The sequence below is a fragment of the Gavialis gangeticus genome, unplaced genomic scaffold (assembly GCF_001723915.1).
Source record: "Gavialis gangeticus isolate Ggan-Ray unplaced genomic scaffold, GavGan_comp1, whole genome shotgun sequence".
Taxonomy (NCBI): Eukaryota; Metazoa; Chordata; order Crocodylia; family Gavialidae; genus Gavialis; species Gavialis gangeticus.
Genome location: NW_017729030.1, coordinates 64,629,662 through 64,647,743, shown reverse-complemented (window position 1 = coordinate 64,647,743; position 18,082 = coordinate 64,629,662). Strand labels below are relative to the sequence as shown.

General features: G+C 42.3%; 2 protein-coding genes across 2 annotated transcripts in view; one reads left to right on the top strand and one right to left on the bottom strand.

The window, feature by feature from the left end:
- Positions 1-9,100, top strand: part of POLR2B (RNA polymerase II subunit B) — a 32,657-nt gene extending 23,557 nt beyond the window's left edge. The window contains exons 12-25 of the mRNA XM_019522293.1: positions 251-390; positions 475-586; positions 940-1,094; positions 1,392-1,590; positions 1,765-1,933; positions 2,389-2,485; positions 4,778-4,872; positions 5,204-5,454; positions 5,544-5,633; positions 5,887-5,994; positions 6,557-6,670; positions 6,783-6,943; positions 7,436-7,631; positions 8,817-9,100. Coding sequence (XP_019377838.1) covers positions 251-390; positions 475-586; positions 940-1,094; positions 1,392-1,590; positions 1,765-1,933; positions 2,389-2,485; positions 4,778-4,872; positions 5,204-5,454; positions 5,544-5,633; positions 5,887-5,994; positions 6,557-6,670; positions 6,783-6,943; positions 7,436-7,631; positions 8,817-8,906 — 1,977 coding nt within the window. The 3' untranslated portion in view covers positions 8,907-9,100. The remainder of the gene's footprint in view (positions 1-250; positions 391-474; positions 587-939; positions 1,095-1,391; positions 1,591-1,764; positions 1,934-2,388; positions 2,486-4,777; positions 4,873-5,203; positions 5,455-5,543; positions 5,634-5,886; positions 5,995-6,556; positions 6,671-6,782; positions 6,944-7,435; positions 7,632-8,816) is intronic.
- Positions 9,097-17,730, bottom strand: IGFBP7 (insulin like growth factor binding protein 7). The gene is made up of 5 exons (XM_019521849.1): positions 17,659-17,730; positions 15,876-16,001; positions 12,869-12,985; positions 10,895-11,021; positions 9,097-9,286 (listed from the first exon to the last, which is right to left on the bottom strand). Exons 1-5 carry the CDS (start codon positions 17,728-17,730, stop codon positions 9,267-9,269), a joined length of 462 nt encoding a protein of 153 aa, XP_019377394.1. The 3' UTR covers positions 9,097-9,266.
- Positions 17,731-18,082: the final 352 nt, after the last annotated feature.

The following is an 18,082-nucleotide window of genomic DNA, read 5'->3' as shown; positions in this document are numbered from 1 at the left end:
CCCCCCGACTTAACAGCTGGATGCTGCTCTCCGAGTTGTGCGGCTGCATATGGGGAGTCAAATTGGTATTGGCAGACATGGCTGGTTAATAATCAGCCATTGGTATTGGCCAAAAAAATCTTTATTGGTGCACTCCTAGTTACAAGTCCACTAGAACTTCTTTGTATAAGGTTTTTGGAAACTCTGATCTTTTTCTTTTTTGAAGACATGTTGGTTTGAAAAACAAACAAAAAACATTCTCTTTGTTTAGGGCCATGCAGTAGGACTTGTGAAGAATTTAGCCCTTATGGCTTACATTTCTGTGGGGTCTCAGCCATCCCCAATTCTGGAATTTTTAGAAGAATGGAGTATGGAAAATCTGGAAGAAATCTCTCCAGCAGCCATTGCAGAGTATGTATGAATTTGGGTTTCTAAATTAAACTTTTCGTCCAAAAAGAGCTTTTCTAAGTATCCTTCGGCTTTTTTATTTCATAGTGCAACCAAGATATTTGTTAATGGCTGCTGGGTAGGAATACACAAAGATCCAGAACAGCTTATGAATACACTGAGAAAACTGCGTCGTCAGATGGACATCATTGTGTCAGAGGTAAGATTTCCACATTAATTTCGAAGTTCTGGCTGCAAAAATGGTGCATAATAGGCATGATACCCCTTTTGAAGGTGTCAAATACATGTATCAGAAATTCTTAGTGATTGGGAAGCCAGTTCACATTTTAAGGAGGGATCAGCTTAAAAATAGTGCTCTTTTTCATGTTGGACCCCTGATACCATGACCGTAAACTCCATTGCTTGACAAAAGCTGAAAGGCTTCCAGTTTGGAGAACTTTTTGTAAGAAATCCTACTTGCATGTGTCAATGTGCTTTTGACTCTTACCCATCGCATGGTTTATTGAAAGGCTCCACTGTGTATACCCATTGTTTTGCATCTTGCTCCCATAGGTCTCCATGATTCGGGATATTAGAGAGCGAGAAATTCGTATCTATACTGATGCTGGCAGAATCTGCCGGCCGCTTTTAATTGTGGAAAAGCAAAAGTTGCTGTTGAAGAAGAGGCATATTGACCAACTGAAAGAACGGGAGTATAACAACTACAGGTAGGAAATCTCCAGAAATACAAGAAGAGAGGTAAGCACCTCTAGTTTACAAACAAGCTTTGAGAAGTTTGAAAGAAACTAGTTGAAGCTGTAACTTCCTTTGAGTCAAACTGGAGGACTCTGCAGAGTATTCTGCAGCATGTTGCTTTTTGCAAGGCACTGTGATTTATTATATAAACCAGAGCCAGTAGTATAACTTTTCAAATAAGTCTTGTTTTTTGATGGTGCCAGTGAAATCTGTATTCCACTGTATTTGGGATTTAAGGTATTGATCATCAGTGTAACTTGATTGTTTAGTTGGCAGGATCTTGTGGCCAGTGGTGTAGTAGAATACATTGATACTCTAGAAGAAGAAACTGTGATGCTGGCAATGACTCCGGATGATTTACAAGAGAAAGGAGTTGCGTATTGTTCAACTTACACCCACTGTGAAATTCACCCATCCATGATACTGGGAGTATGTGCATCCATTATTCCTTTTCCAGATCACAACCAGGTTAGTAACACCACTATTTTGGTTGTCTTGGTTTTGAAATTAAGTAGAATAAATATAATTGGTGTAATATACTAGAAATAGAAATGAAAGGTATCTATTGCACATGCAGACATGTATGTCCATGAAGAGTTTTTAATGGGTATGTTTTTACTACTACTTTTCTTGTCCTTATAGTCTCCTAGGAACACATACCAGTCTGCTATGGGTAAACAGGCAATGGGAGTTTATATCACAAATTTTCATGTTCGTATGGATACGCTAGCCCATGTACTATATTATCCTCAAAAACCACTTGTGACTACACGTTCTATGGAGTACTTGCGATTTAGAGAGCTGCCAGCAGGTATGTTGTATAATGTTAGGCAAACCTAAAACATAAAATTTACAAGAATAACACTATTTAAAGGCTTCAGTATAACTTCTGGTGATTCATACTGTCTTTAGTTACTGTAAACTTGAAGGCAGTACTAATGAGCTAGTAGCATAGATGCTGAGGACCAGGTGTACAGCATCTTGAACAAAATCAAACCAGAAACGATCAGCTCTTGAGAAGGATGTTTTATATTGATATTTGCTAGATCATCCACAAGGGGTCACTGTTGTATCGATGAAGGCTGTAATTTGCTGTGTACTTAAGTTTGCATTTATTCAATATCAAATCTTGTTTTGTGTGTTTGTCATGAAGCTTTTCCTTAATAAATGGGAAAGCATTGTAAATCTGTGGAATGCAACTAATCTTGAGTGAAGAAATTATTCCTGTATGGTCGACGGGTCCTAATTGTCCTAATGTATTTACAGGTATCAACTCCATTGTGGCTATTGCGTCATACACTGGATATAATCAAGAAGACTCAGTCATTATGAATCGATCAGCTGTTGATAGAGGGTTTTTCAGGTATAACTTTGAACTGTAGAAAATTTCTCTATTTGATTTTCCTAAACTGAAGACAGTTTTTTTTCACCGTCTTTATTCAGCTGTGTAACAGACGTGCATATCTTTCCAAAGCCTCTGGACAAATGTTTACTGTTAAAGGGCAGAGTTGTACTTTTTGACGTACTGCCAAGAAGGGGTGATAGCCTGTTCAAAATGCACAGTAACCCTTTTTTTCCCTAAAAAGATTTTTCCAATGTTAAAACTACCACAAAATGCAGAAATAACCTTCTCAGTAAATAAACAGGGATGTTCTTCAATGACATGCTTTCCCAACCAGCCTTTTTCCTACTCTTATTCTCTGGGTATGTCTACACATTCATTAATGCGCTGCAGTTGCTGCTAAATCAATGCGCAGTAACATGCACATTTGTTCAGTAGCACTGGTGCATGGGGTTTTTCAGACAGTAACTGTGCAGTAGCTTAATCCTACTGCGCAGTAGCATATTAGCACTGGCTTTGCCCAGCATGCTACTGTGCAGTTAGTGTTTCATGTAGATGTACCCACTGTATTTGAATCTTCTTATAAGTGCATTTAAATGCAAGGTAATTTGGATTTGACTGCTTTGATTCTAGGCATTATGACTTCATGATGTAATTCAGTTACAGGCCTGTATGGAGGATTGTTTAAACCAAGTTTTCAGACAAGCAACATCAGTTATAGACAAATATAACAATTGATAGGGGTATAATCTTTCTGTGCTATAACTTGCATCTGCGTGCTTCTTCAGTGAAATCATAGTAGCTTTAATGTTGTTTCATTTAGCATTAAAGTTAGTTATTTAACTCCCTCTTGCTAAGGGTACATGCAGATACATCTTGTAACATACTAAGTGATGCACATTCTTGACTGGCTACTCTTCCATGTGGTTAAAAATGACATAATTTTTAGGGATGTAAAAGTTTAAACAATTAACTGTTTAACTCAGGGGTGGGCAATTATTTTGGGTGGAAGGCTGCTTACTGAGTTTGGGCAAGCAGTTGAGGGCCACATGACAGGCAGCCAGGGGCAGACAAATACTAATTTTCCAAATTTTTTAAGGGCCACACAGGCTGGATAGAATGGCCTGGCGGGCCACATCTGGCCCGTGGGCTGCATTTTGACCACCCCTGGTTAAATCGATTTTTAAGTGCAGTGATAACTGGTTATCAAACTAGTTATTCTTTAGTGCTGGGGTGAGATGCAGTCTGGCAGGGAAGTGGGGGGAAAAGGGAAGCCATGCAGTGCCCCAGCAGGAACAGGAATGTGGTAGGGCAGGTAGGAGGGAGGAAGGATCGAGGAGGAAGGGAGGGGAAGGGGTGAGTGGGTCTACAACCCATAGACCATGGTTTGGCAATAATTTTGGGCATAGTGCCAAAAAAACCCCCAACCTCTACTTGGAAGATGTTGGCATGCCAAGAGGCAGATGGTGGGGGAGCTGCGATGGGCCTGATCCATGTTGTGGCAGTGCAGCTTGAGCCTCTTCCCTACTGTCAGCCCTGAGCCACACATGCCCAGCAAAATGCCTTTGTGTCACGTTCTGGCACGTGCTGGGGCTAGCTGAACCCCTGCCAAATGTGAGTGACATCTTTGAAGATAAGATTGGGAGCGTACACTTGTTACAGTAGCACTTGTGTGCTTGGTGTCTCTGAAATATTATAAATAAAGGCATAGCCCATGCCCTTGCCACTTGTGAGTAAAAAGGCAAGAAAAGAGATGCACTTGGACTTGTTATCAAGGTGGTTGTGATCTGTTGCAGTAGGTTTTCAACGTGTGATCCGCAGACCCCTCAGGGTCTGCAGACTAAGGGGTCCGTGAAAGATGACTGTGATCAATCAAAAGTATGTGAATACCCACAGTTACAATTCAGAGGTGCCCATACCTTCATTTAAAATTTTTTAGGCCTGCAAATGATAGGTTGAAAACCACTGATCTTATAGGAATAACAGGGGCTTTTTTTAAAGGTATATAGGGCATGCTGAGGTCCCAGGGGCCAGCACATACTTGTAGGCAGCTTGGCACCACCTGAGAAAAGATTATAGAAGTCATTGTAGGGTTCTGCATTAATCAGTAACCCCTGGAGAGGTCTGGTTTATCAACAGCAAGTTGATGCTTGGGACCAAAGCATTCTTTCTTGCTTTGTGCATCATTATTGGTAACTTTGGTTATATGGTCTTGTGAGACTTGCGTGTGGTTCTGGTGCAGTTGAGATTACACAACTTGAAAAAGCAGTGCTGGTTTCAGTACTCAAGATTCTTTATAAAACTTTATTTCAGGTCTGTGTTTTATCGGTCATACAAAGAACAAGAGTCCAAGAAAGGCTTTGACCAAGAAGAAGTTTTTGAAAAACCTACACGTGAAACTTGCCAGGGTAAGACATGCTGACAGATAGAAAAGGCTGTGATTAGTACTCGGACTTCACTAGGTAGAGCTGTTTGTTAACATTATTTAACCCTTTATTGCACCAAAAAGAATAAAATGGATGAAATTTCTCAGCAGGTTTTTTATCAACTAGTATGTTTTGAGTACTTCCAGAGCATCTATATTGAAGTCTACAGTTGATAACATGGTATGAGTTCACAACACTAGAGGCTGGGACAAAATACAAATGTGAAGTCTGCTAGTCTGAGAACACAATACTTACTCTTGTGTGGAACTGTTTTGAAGGGTGCTGCAATCTGAATTTAGTTGTCTTTCTTCAGGTATGAGGCATGCCATCTATGACAAATTAGATGATGATGGTTTGATAGCACCTGGTGTACGTGTGTCAGGAGATGATGTCATCATAGGCAAAACAGTAACTCTGCCAGAGAATGAAGATGAACTGGAAAGCACTAACAGACGTTTCACAAAAAGAGACTGTAGCACTTTTCTACGAACTAGTGAGACTGGTATTGTAGATCAGGTCATGGTTACACTCAATCAGGAAGGATACAAGTTTTGCAAAATTAGGGTAAGTGCAGGTCTGCATGTCTTCTGGCTAACACTTTTTTTTCCTTGTGGGTCTTTTGTTATTGAACTGCTGTCTTTCATCACCTCTAGGTGCGTTCTGTTAGAATCCCGCAAATTGGTGATAAATTTGCTAGTAGACATGGTCAGAAAGGAACCTGTGGTATCCAGTATAGACAAGAGGTACTGACTTTTTTTTTCCACTCCTGTACTTGTATTTTTGATTTTACGCTGGACCCTCCTTGCAAGAGTGAATTGCTTGTGGTTACTTATCCTTAACATAAAGCTTTAAAATTTAGTTTGAATTTTACGTACTTCCAAACACATGCTCCTTCAATCTGTATGCATTTCTTAAATACGCATCTTAGATATACTCAGTCTGAACAGCATTTGTTGAAAAACTAGGGGTACTGAGTACCATTCTCTTCTACTTTAGGATATGCCTTTCACGTGTGAAGGTATCACACCTGACATCATCATCAACCCCCATGCCATTCCTTCTCGTATGACAATTGGTCACTTGATCGAATGCCTTCAAGGGAAGGTAAGGAGAATGATTTGCTTCATGAAGTAAAATATGAGGAACCTCAACTAAATTTCCTTTATCTCTTGGAAAAGCTTGTAGTCCTTGTTGTTTGTTAACGCATCAAAGGATGCTGGTTGAGTTCCCAGTTAACGAGCCAGTAGTAAACCAAAAATATAGTAATGTCTTCAGGGAACACCCCTGGTAGCAAGTTCAGTGGGTGAAAATAGTGTGCTTTTTCATAGTAGTTCTTTGTGGCTTTTATTTACAGAACCACTTTACAAGTATAACTAACCCTAAGAAGTCCTATAGATGTTCCTTTACCCATGAAACAAAAATGGGTAGCAGTTAGGTTAATGGGAGTATTTTAAACTGTATCTGGAAACCTTTCTTTGTTTTTATATAAACATCTAACTTAACTTTAAAGTTATGTATACTGTTCTGAGCATTGAGTCCTTGTATTTAAACAGTGAAAAGTTTGCCTTTTCAAGTAGTTTTGTGTCCAGTTTGATCACTTTAGGTGCACATAATGTGTTTTGCAAGCAAAGATCTCTGTAAAGTTTCCTGTTTTTTCCTCCCATAGGTATCGGCAAACAAGGGAGAAATTGGTGATGCTACACCTTTCAATGATGCTGTCAATGTGCAGAAGATTTCCAATTTGTTATCAGATTATGGCTATCATCTGAGAGGAAATGAGGTATAATGCTCAAAATGCCAATTCTGCATCTTTCATTCCTTTTGATAAATTTCTTTCTTAGTATGTATAGTTAAACATATGCTTCAGTAGTAATGCTTATGCTTACTTTCAGGTTCTTTATAATGGGTTCACTGGTCGCAAAATCACATCACAAATCTTCATTGGTCCTACTTACTACCAGCGGCTGAAACATATGGTAGATGATAAAATCCATTCTCGTGCCAGAGGGCCAATTCAGATTCTTAACAGACAGCCCATGGAAGGTAGATCACGGTAAGAATATTTATCGGCTTTTGATTTGATTAGCTTCCACGAAGTCACATGCCTGTGTTGCTCAGATGGGAGGAAATTGGCTGCGTCAGCTGTGCACCTATGACTTAATTGGCTTATTGAATAGCTGTCTGTGTAAATCAGATTTTGGTGTACTTGAGTTTGGACAAGTATGGCATGACTTAAGTCATTTGTAACAGAATATCAATGTGGAGTTATGCTTTGGTGGCTGATTGCCTGAGCACTGCTGACATCTGTTTAAGAAGTCTTTTTTTAGCCGTGTGGCTGGGGGCTTCAGCAGTTTATAAATGCCTCTTGATGTCCCCCCAGTAGTCTTGGAGAGAAGGTGATATATGCCTAGCATTCTGAATACATTTCCCCCCACCCCCTGCCTATTACACTGTAGATGTTTATCTACTGAATGGTTGCTGTACTTAGAACTGGAAGTTCTGCTTTTTAACTTCATGGCAAAATATCCTATCACTTCCCCCACAGTGATGGTGGCCTTCGTTTTGGAGAAATGGAGCGTGATTGTCAGATTGCTCATGGAGCAGCTCAGTTTTTGAGAGAGAGGTTGTTTGAAGCTTCAGACCCATACCAAGTTCATGTTTGCAATCTCTGTGGAATAATGGCAATAGCCAACACCAGGACGCACACCTATGAGTGCAGGGGATGTCGTAATAAAACACAGGTATGTATGGATTTCATCTGCTAAGATTGCTAGCAGTTAAGCAAATGTTTAAAAAAAATACGATGATTGGTGGGGTAGAAGACAGAGTAACGGTTAAACGTGCAATAAATACAGGCTTGTTTAAATAATGATGGGGCAGTCCACGAGTTTCAGTTGATTTGGATGCTTCCCTCTGTCCTAGGGAGTTCTGACTGTTTATAAAATCCTTAAATGAAATTTCCAGCCAATGTTGCGCTGGACGGGTGTTGTTGTTTCCATATAACTTAACTAAAAGAGAACTAAATCTCAGCTTCTTGGAGAAAAATAACTGATGCAGTAAAACTCAGGAAGAACATCAATTCCATTGGTTGGCCACTCTGCTATATCCATTCAGAGCAGCCTATTAAGTTTGGGTTATGAGGAAATAACTTACATAAATGTCATATTTAAGGTGCTAATTTCTGGTTGGAGTTACTTGCATACTGCTCTTGTAAATCTAAATTAATGTGCTTTGTTATTATTTAGAACTATTTTCTTAATGGAGTGATGGAACAGATGAGTAAAATTATTGAAGGCAGTTATTTTTGTATATACTGCTGACTTCTGAAGTGCAAGCTATTGCTTTTGTTGCTACTAATGAGTTGCGTGCAGAAAATCTTAACTACATTTTAATGCAGTTGATAAGGCAACATTTGTGTATGCTCATATTTCCTTCTTGTTAAATGTTTATGGAGACAATTAAGTTTTATAACACGGTGGTTCTTAAAAAATAATCACAAGCTTTGAATTTTAAATATGAAATCTTGTACTTAAGCATAAATTTTAGACAGTTGTTTACCTCGCCTGTTTGTTCTTGCAGCTGTTAAACAGAGCTTAATTTTCAGCAATATACCAAATTAAACTATCTTAAGAATGTAAGATAGGAGATTTCTTACTCTATAGATTTTAACCTCTTGAAAAATAAATTACAAACACTGTTCCTGTATTAGTCTGAACTCTGTAGACACTTAAAGGAGTGTTTTCACTTCTTGCTGTGGAGTTTCAAGAGTTGAGGTTTCAGATTTGTCACTGAAGATTGGTCAAATTTAACTTTGTATGAAGCACTGGACCAATAATTTGTAAATTGTTCCTGCTACATCATGATTTACCCAGTTGGTTGGTCTTCACTTGACTACTGTATAGTAAACTTATTTATTTTCTTTCCAGATTTCGTTGGTGCGAATGCCATATGCCTGTAAACTCCTCTTCCAAGAGCTAATGTCAATGAGTATTGCACCTCGTATGATGAGTGTTTAGCCTTCAAAAGGTTTTGTTTTAATTGACACGGCATACGTGGAAGCTGTGGTTCTAGTGTACTTGCCATTCAGCATCCAAAATGTTTTAAAATGGTGTATGTTTTGTGTGAGAGCCTGGTTTGTATTTCCTAATGCCTTGTTTAATGAAGTTGAGCTTTACTTTTTGAAAATAGAAATAAAAAGATTTGTAGTCCATTGTGAATCCTGTTTATTTGTATGTTTGCATAAAGTGTGAAAGCAAAACAATATTAGAAGGCTGAATGAATGGGGACAGGGAACTGATTATTGGGCTGGAAAAGCCTAGTGACTGCAGCTTTCCAAAATGCTAACTTAAACTGTGCATCAATGATACAGTTCTCTGTCACAGCTCTGCACCATCAGCTGCAAAAAGAGAAACAACAGTTATGCTGTGTCATAATTACAAGAGAATAACATTGCAGATAGAAAAGGCACTACTATTGATATTGGACTGATAGACTTAAATGGGGAAGTAACTCACTGTTGAGATTATTAGAATATTTCCCAATGACTAAGTATTTGGGCATTTAGACTACTTGGGTGTTATTGGTCATGAACTATCAGATACCCTGTCAAAATCAATAGCCCTTATTTCCTTCCTTTCCAGTATTTGTAGATGTTGTCAGCTCATAGCTTATTGCTAACATAATGAAATATTTTTTGCTCCCGTTTTAAGTTTTTCCTACTTACAAGGTAAGGAGTTGCAGTATTTTTGGCATATTATGTGAGGAGAAATTAAAATACCCAGTGCCTGCTTTGAGGCCATATTATCAAGGCTGTTCCATGCCATAATCTAGCAGTAGCATTCCCCTCAAAAAGTAGTAAATGCTTATCACATCCTTGACCTGCATGAGTGTTTGCAATTCTGTACTTCAAGAGTGAAAAATTGAGTGCACGTGCTCTTAGCATGTGTTTAACATTCACAACAGGGGACACACACACACTGTGGCTAAAAACCAGTTGGTTTAGCCAAAGTATGTAAGTTATGTTAATATTTGACTTGAACCTCTTCAATACATAATTGGCACTGGGATTTGTTTTATTCTCTTGTTCCACTGCTGGGAACTTCTCTCTCTCGTGTTTTAAAAAAAAAAAAAAAAAAATCTTCCGGCTGCTCAGGGCCACTTCATTTGAGTGAACTGAGATTCAGAAACTCAGTGAAATAACTGGTGTGTGCAACAGTGATAAGGCCTGGCAAAGAGGAGGAGCAAGGCTATTGGGATTAAATCTATTGGTAAAACAGCATTGTGCAGTTTTTGAAAGCATTTTTTGAAGCCCTCTCATACAATTCTAAAGGAAAAAAACCCCAAACTGTAGGTCTTCTCTGATTCAGCATGCTAACTGGAGAACCACTGGAATGTTAGAAAAAGCCCAAACTTAAGCTATTGGGGGAGGGAATGTACTTTTAGTTATGTTCTAAATCTTACTTTCCAGTACCTAATGTACTCCTTCCCCTCTCCTCCCCCCGCTTATCTTAAAGATTCAACTCCACTGCAGCCTCTATTATGAGAGCTTAAACAATTAAGATCTGCAAAAAGTCCTATATGGAAACCAAGTAAGGCTGGATTTGATGTTCCTGCTATTTCTAATACTAAACTCCTGCAGAAAACATAAATGCAGGCTTTTCAATGTCTTTTTACTTTGTGAAGGGACTAAACCCACTTGGAAAATGCTCCGCCCCTTTGGGTGAAATGCATGTTAGCGCTGAGAAAGTGGTGCTGCACTTTTGAACTAAAACACACAGAAGTTGTTTTAGTTCAAAAGTGCACCACTGCCATTTTCTACACGCTGGCATGCATTTTGCCACTTATACAACTGCATGCAACGCAGTGCGATGTGCACCGGCTCATGTGCAGAGCAAACCTGAGTTTGCTCCGAAGTGGCAGATTTCCAGCATATTGCAGGACAAAAAAGTGTGTATAAACACCCAATGAGAACAAAAAAAATTCTGCACCTTTAAACAACACCCACCTTTCGTTATAGGTATTTCATGTAGGGCATCAACAACAGTGATTTTTGCAGAGGCTGTAGCTTCTCCCTTTGAGTTTGATGCATGACACTCATATTCCCCAGCATCATCTTTACTCAAAGGAGATATCTGTCAAAACAATCAGAACACATTCTTTGTTTAGCTTGGACTTTTCATGTTAACTTGCATCACTGTTGGCCTGTGTAATAGCATTAAACTATATGTTAAGCAGACCTAATGGGAATGGTATTATGAATACTTGAGTGATAATTGACCTCTACCAATCAAGAAGCACATACCAAGAATATTCAACAGTATGGAAAAAAGCTCATGCTTGCAGTGGTACAGTTTTAAATTCTGCATAACGATGGCTTTTAACATAACACATTTGCTATTAGCAAGCAGCACAAACAACACTGATTTATCCCAGCTGAGCCAAAGCTGGCTGGATTTAAGTGAGCAGTAGGTTGTCTTAACTCAGCTTGGATCCAAGCACCCTGTGCACTGACAGGATGCTGTTTAGCACCTGTCTTGGAGTGCATCCAATCTAGTCCTGGCCTCATCCTGCCTCCATTACGGCTTTTACAACATGTCAGTAAGAAGTTGCTTTATCCTGGCTAGCCAGACATCAGTATTTGCCTGGTTTTGGAATGTGTTAAAACCTTCCATTATTGAGGGAGGCAGAAAGCACATTTGTTCAAATGCTCCTTTCCATAAAAGTGTATTGTCAGTCTGCTGGCACCTCTCCAAAGCCTCTATCTGTTTTGGCATGCAGTGCCCTTGAGCTGCATTCCCAAGTCCACACCTCATTCTGCGGCTCGAAGCAATCACTTGGTGTGGTCTGTTACTGCCAAAGATCATCTACTTGAAAATCAAAACAGATCTTCTTTTGTCTGATACATTGTAACCTCCTCTCCTCTGATCTCCCTGCTGCTTTCTTCTAGTCTCCACAGATAAATAAAATTTTTTGTGTACTCCCACTTAAGAAACTTATTGTCTCAAAAGGGCAAAGATTTCTTTAAATCTTAATGACTAAATGTTTGGGGATGGTTCTTGAAAGATTACATTTCTTGAAGGTGCACACCAGAGAAAGAGTGGGGACCCTCTGCAACGCCCAGGATGGACATCTTGCATGGTTGCATGGGATGTTCCTGCCTTCAGTGAGAGGTTGGACTGGAGGACTTCCTGTGGTCCCTGCCAGCCCTCTTTCTTCTGATTCTATTTAAGTCCTGAGTTTGAGCTGGGGGACACGGAACTAATCGGAGATAAAGGTCTCTGGTCCCTTCCTCCAAAGTTAACTTTCACTAGCAATTCCAAGTTCTTTGTGGAGAGCATCTCTCCTGGTCATGTAGGGCTCAGTTCTAGGAGGCATGTTCTTAAGAGCTGTATGCTGGTCTGGCTGGGGAGAATGAACCAACAGGAGAGATGCAAAGTGGAAATGCTGCTTTTGAGGCCTAGCTACTTCTAACACCTTCACAATAGCCTCCTCATAAGGTAGGACAGCATGGTCCTGATTTCAAAAGATCCTTTCCTGTGTGTCCTCTTGTCTTCTAAGGACACCTTGTCCCCATGGCTGACAAGCTCCTACTGAGATACCAGCTGGACTGGGCTCTACCTGCTGACTGCAGTATTCTTTGGATGAGACAGGAGGAATTGTCTCTCATGTAAGTGTGGGTTTCTCACAGCTTAAGCCTTGTATGCACCTGGTTATCCTCTGCATTCTTCTTCCATAGACTTTGTGCAGGTATATACAACTGCAGGAAACACATAGCAGCTGAGGACTGGGCCTTGACACAGGCATTTAATCTTGTAAAATGCAGGACTTTAACTGCTTTCACTTCAAATTCACAGGGCTCACTTTTTTCCAACTTCAGGAAAACTACTGAGTTGACTCCATTTTGATTTCTAAGTCTTATTTCTCAAGCCTTGCCTGCGTGTTGCCAGAAGTGTATGGTTATCTCTGCACAAGTACTCACCAGCACCCAGCCGGTCACTTCATGCTTTTCAGGCCCACCACGGGTCTGGATAGCCAAGTTCTCACGGTCCCCAGGCAGGAGCTCCATCCGCTGGACACCATATTGTCCCCGTATTATCTGGGGCAGCAGAAGACAATGATAACAGCTTGGTCAGAGGGTTGTTTTTAGGACTGTAGTCATAAAGATTTAATCTACCCATGCAAGTTCTACCACTGCCTTGTCTACAGTCTGGACATGGTTCTACCGATTATATAAGTACAGGGTATCCTCTTTCCCCTTCCAGACTAGCTGCCCCTTGTTGAGCACCTTTACCCTGATAAAACTGCCTCCATACTGAGGAGAGGTGCTGATTTCTTTTTCCTGGAAGGGATAGAGCAGTACAACTTTCCTGAGTGGACCTGGCTAAGGGTGAGATTTCCCATGGCATTCAACAGTGATTCCAGCCTTTTCCCCCCCGAGGTAAAAACTCCTGAGAAGACTCAGTTCACTGCTGAGCACTTTGAAAAAGAATCCTACTCTGACGGCTTGAGGCAGTGCCAGGCTCGTATAGGGGCAAAGGGGAAAGGGCTCCCCAGGGCTCCCACAGCTGTTGCTACTCAGGGTGCAGTAGTGTTTCCTGTTCCAAAAGCAAGAGTGACCAGGTTTTTCTATTCAGGACAGCTCCCACTGCCCTCATTGGTGGTTTACGGGGAAGTGGGGACAGACAGTTCTCCATGGGAGCTGCCCTAGGTACTGAGCCCTCTGGGAAATGTAACTGCCTGCCTCTGAAGCAGCAGAAGACTTGCAGTGCACAAGCTGTTCCAAGAGCAAGGCCCAGGCCTGGCGACATTCCCAACAAGAGGGCTGTATGGGGGAGGGCAAGGAGCAGGAGAGTAAAACCCAGCTGCTTGGGCTTCTGCTGCATTCAAAAAAGTGGTGTCTGAATGGGCAAGGAAAAGGCTTCCTTGACAAAGACTAATGTGGCATTTTTCCAGGCACTGGCACAGCCCGGCCACACACTGAAGCAATTAATGGAGTTGTAAAACAAGGAATAAGCCAGAAAGTTATTCTACAAAAAAAGGTAATAATTCTGTAGCCATTCCTATCATGCCATTAACTGAATGTGTGGCCAGGTGCAGCCCTTGGCTGGGTGCTGCCAATCAATTTGGGCTTTTAGCTGCTGGGATACTCTATGTGCTCCTGCAGCTGGGAGCCCAGCTCAATTGATGGGGCTCCCAGCCATGGAAGCACATGCTGCACCCCCAGAGCTGGGAGCCCCATCAGCTGAGGGGACTCCCAGCTATGGGAGTTTGCTACTTGCCAGTGTGGGGGGGGGGCCCGCGATCATGACCCTGGACTCCTCCTGCACCAGCAATAAGGCATGATGGGCTCTGATGCTCGATCCCCCAATCAGGCCTTCTGCCAGACACATGTAGCATAGCAGGAAGTGTAAATTGTGCATCAGGTTTTAGCACGCCTTTACCTACATGCCTAGCAGGGGTCTTACAAAAAGCTGCAAACTGCATTGGGGACCAAAAATCCAAGGGCTTTTGTTAGTAAACGTGGTCTGTGCTCTTCCAGCCCTGAGAGGGGAAGATGACTGAAGATCTGCCTTGTTAGTCAGATGCCCTGTTAAGCTACTGGTGACTGGCGTTAAGCAGCTGCACAGCTGGTGTTTCCTGCAGTACTCTGGGGTTACACTGATAAATGTTATGACCATCATGATTATTTTGTTTACTGAAAACTGAGGCTTGATTCTGTCCTTCCTGCATGTTGCTCCCAAGCTGGACTCTGGGAATTGTCTGGGTGTACTGGTAGATGCAGGGGATGGAATGGGACTCAGTTGCCTTTTGGGAAGCAGTCAGTGTCACTTCTCCATGCCAGACTGCAGTTGGTGACACTGGGGCTTTCAAGTTCCATGGGAGATCTGCCCAATAAAACACCCACAGGCTTAGTCATCTGAGGAACACCAGGGCTTTGTATGTTATGGGAAAACATCCCCAGCTGCTTGTCTTAGAGAGATTGCTATAGTAAGCTACCTGTTTTCTTAGGCCTGTTTTGAATTTGCATAAAGGAGGGCAAACCCTCAGAGACCTCCACATAACCTTGGGCTTGAGAAACTTTGGGAAGCCTTGATGAGGTACAGACAGTGGCACTAAAATGAACATCCACCCAAAGGCTGACGATGATCCCAGCACTGTCAAAGAGAACAGCATCTCCCTGCTAAGGTACCAGGCTCCTCACAGGTACCAGGGCTGAGTTCTCATGAAGGCTCTGCAGCTGAAGGTGCTTTTCTTATGAGCCTAAGAGCCAAACAAAAAAAAAAAAAAAAAAGCCCAGGACTTCAACACTCTTTAACTGCACAGCTCTGAAGCAGCACTAACGTCCACCTCCAAACTACTAAGACAAAACAGAACAGTACATGACTACCACAACTGTGACCTGTGTGGTCATGTCCAGTGTTTCCGAAGCTACTTGCAGACCAGAGGTTGAAACAAATAACCAAGGAACATTCTTTGGAGGCTCTGAATACCAGCCTGTCACGCTGTAAGCAGCCTAACGGCGGTTCTTTTATCAGAATAAACAATGTAAAAAACGCTGGGGGGAAATCAGCTTTAGAAAAATTATTTATGCAGGAAAAATTAAACAAAGCCAGATGTTTTGGGGGCGGGAGAGGGAGAAAAAGAGATTTTTTTCAACTTGTGTTTGCACTGGTAGAATGCACTCCTCCAAGGCATGCTTATCAGAGGCAATGTTTGCTGCAAGATCTTCTCTTGCAAACTGCTGTTTCACAACCTGCCCCTGAATGCCTTATCTCTGCACATGGACTGCTGGAGGGCCCAAAGGGAACTGGCTTTGGTAACACAGCAGGTATGTTTCTCAGCCTTCAGGCCAGGCCTCCTCACTCCAGGAGCTTATGAAACTCCTTCCTGTATTACTGACTGTCTCTCTCTGTTCCTTGCCTCTCTGCCCCAAGGTGTCTAGAATATGTCACCATGGCATTAACTGTGCTCCCCAAGCAAGCTACCTTATTCCAGATGAGCACCGGGGTTGGGATTCCCAGGACTTCACAGCTCAGGTAAATCTGTGCTCCAGTGACATTCCAGATATCCTTGGGGGGAGTCACAATGGAGGGTCCTGAAAGGAGAGAGAGCTGTTATACCCTCATGCTTGTTGGCCAGCCACATTGCACCTGGGAAACTGGTTGTTTCTGGGGAAAAAATGTTAGCCAAAACTTCCCAGATTTTTCTGGGAACAAGTGCAGGCACCATGCTTTCTTTGGGTTCTGGCCACTTGTCTTCACTCTAGCGCCTCCACCCCATGCTCTGGAACAGGCATTTTGTCTTTGTTAGCAGAGTGACCTCTGTCAGGGACATGCCTCTTGCTATTTCTCTGGCTGGGCAAAAAGCCTAGGACCAGTCAGGTAATTACAGACTGTGTCACAATGCATGAGCAGGGAATAAATTCTGGTACTTCTGAGCAGGGCCGTCCCTGTAGGGGGTGAATCGGGGCAACCGCCCCAGGCCCTGTGATTTGGGGGGCCCTGTGGACTGGGGGACAGCAGCGGAGGCATGGAGCTGGGTGGAGAGGCGGTTCTACATCCAGCCACTCGCCGCCCCCTCCTGCCCTGCGGTGGCAGCTTCTTTGGATCCGGGGCCTGTGGGATCGGAGTGGGGGCAGGGCCCCGCATGGGCTGATTTGCCCTGGGGCCCAGACCCTGCTCAGGTCAGCTCTGCTTCTGAGTGCTTGACTAAGCAACTTTTACCATGTTCCTTTCCTGTTTTGAATACGTAACACTGCATACATATGTCTAATTCATCGCTGCGCTCCTCTGGTTTCACATTCACACATGATCATTGTTTTTGACGGAGTTACAGTGCAGGAGTAGATTGGATGGGGGGGGGGAAGGGGAATGATGTGGATGCACCCCCTCTTTGATTCCTGCTCCACCCAAAGTATAAACCAACTGCCCAGTGCCAGCAACAGTGGTATTTCTATTCACAGTGCTGAGAGAGTCAATTAATTTCATAGCTCATTATAACCTACCTGATTCCTGCTAAGGTCGCTACACTCCACAGGTGTTAACAACCCTCTCTCTCCTTTTTAATGGCCCTGACATTCTTCTAATCAAGCTATCCTTTCTTCTGAAATGTTGCTGTCTGTTAGGTTCTCCTATTTCACAGCCCTTCAGATTGTTTTAGCTCTAGCTAAAAACATTAACTCAGGTGTGGTAATATTAACTCAAGTGTGGAAATAACTGTCAGTGAAATACGGGGTGCACTGTCAAGATGCTTATGAAGGTTAGATTTTTTTAATGAATCTGAATAAGAAAGGCACATATAATTCTAATGACTACAGGATTAATGAAACAAAACCTTTTGGTTATTTTTGCTCAGTTTATTATACTGAATATATAATGCACCAAATTAATGCATGTTCCAATAAAGTTACGTTTCTTTTTGCTTCAATCTTAAGCTGAATAATACAGTCCTAGGCCCCTGGCATGTTAGCAAAGCTTCTAGTTTGTTTTTTTAACTAGGAAAAAAATGTGTTGGGTTATGTGCTGATGCACCACACCACCTGCAATTCCCTCTTCAAAATCCTAGATCTGGCCAAGTGCAATAAAGCTGTAGTGAATCTAACACTTGTCTGTGGTGCTCCTATTGTTTTGCAAAGCTTTGCTCACAATTTGTAGCGTAACTGGGGGTGACTAGGGCAGTAGCCTCAGGGGCCACCTTTGCTGGGGGAGAAGGGTGCACAAAAATAGCTGTGACCACAATGGCAGCTGATTAAGCTGCTACTATTCATACCACAGTAGCCTGCACTGCCCCAGGAGCTCCATAGCTGCCACAGAGCTGCCCTGATACACCTCTTCTTGCCATCGTGCTAATTCCCAGAGGGTGCTGCCCTGCTCCCCTCTGTTCTGCAGGGTGCAATGTTTATGTGACCAGAGAGACCCCACAAACTCACTGAGTTCAGGAGGCTAGATCAGCTGCAGTTGCAAGACAGCTGTGTTGAGACCCATCACCAGCTGGGGATTGTCTCCCTTGACTTCAAAGCAGCTGCTCTGACTCACTGCAGCTGGACAGTTGGCTCATAGCTTCCTTGAGGCCAGATTTGGCTCTTAGTTTTAGGATGGTAAATCTGGAGTGATGCTACTGATCTGTCTGCTGGGACTCTGGGCTTACAGTGATGTGAGAGGGCCTCTGTGGCATGCCAGTAGGGGGTGCTCCT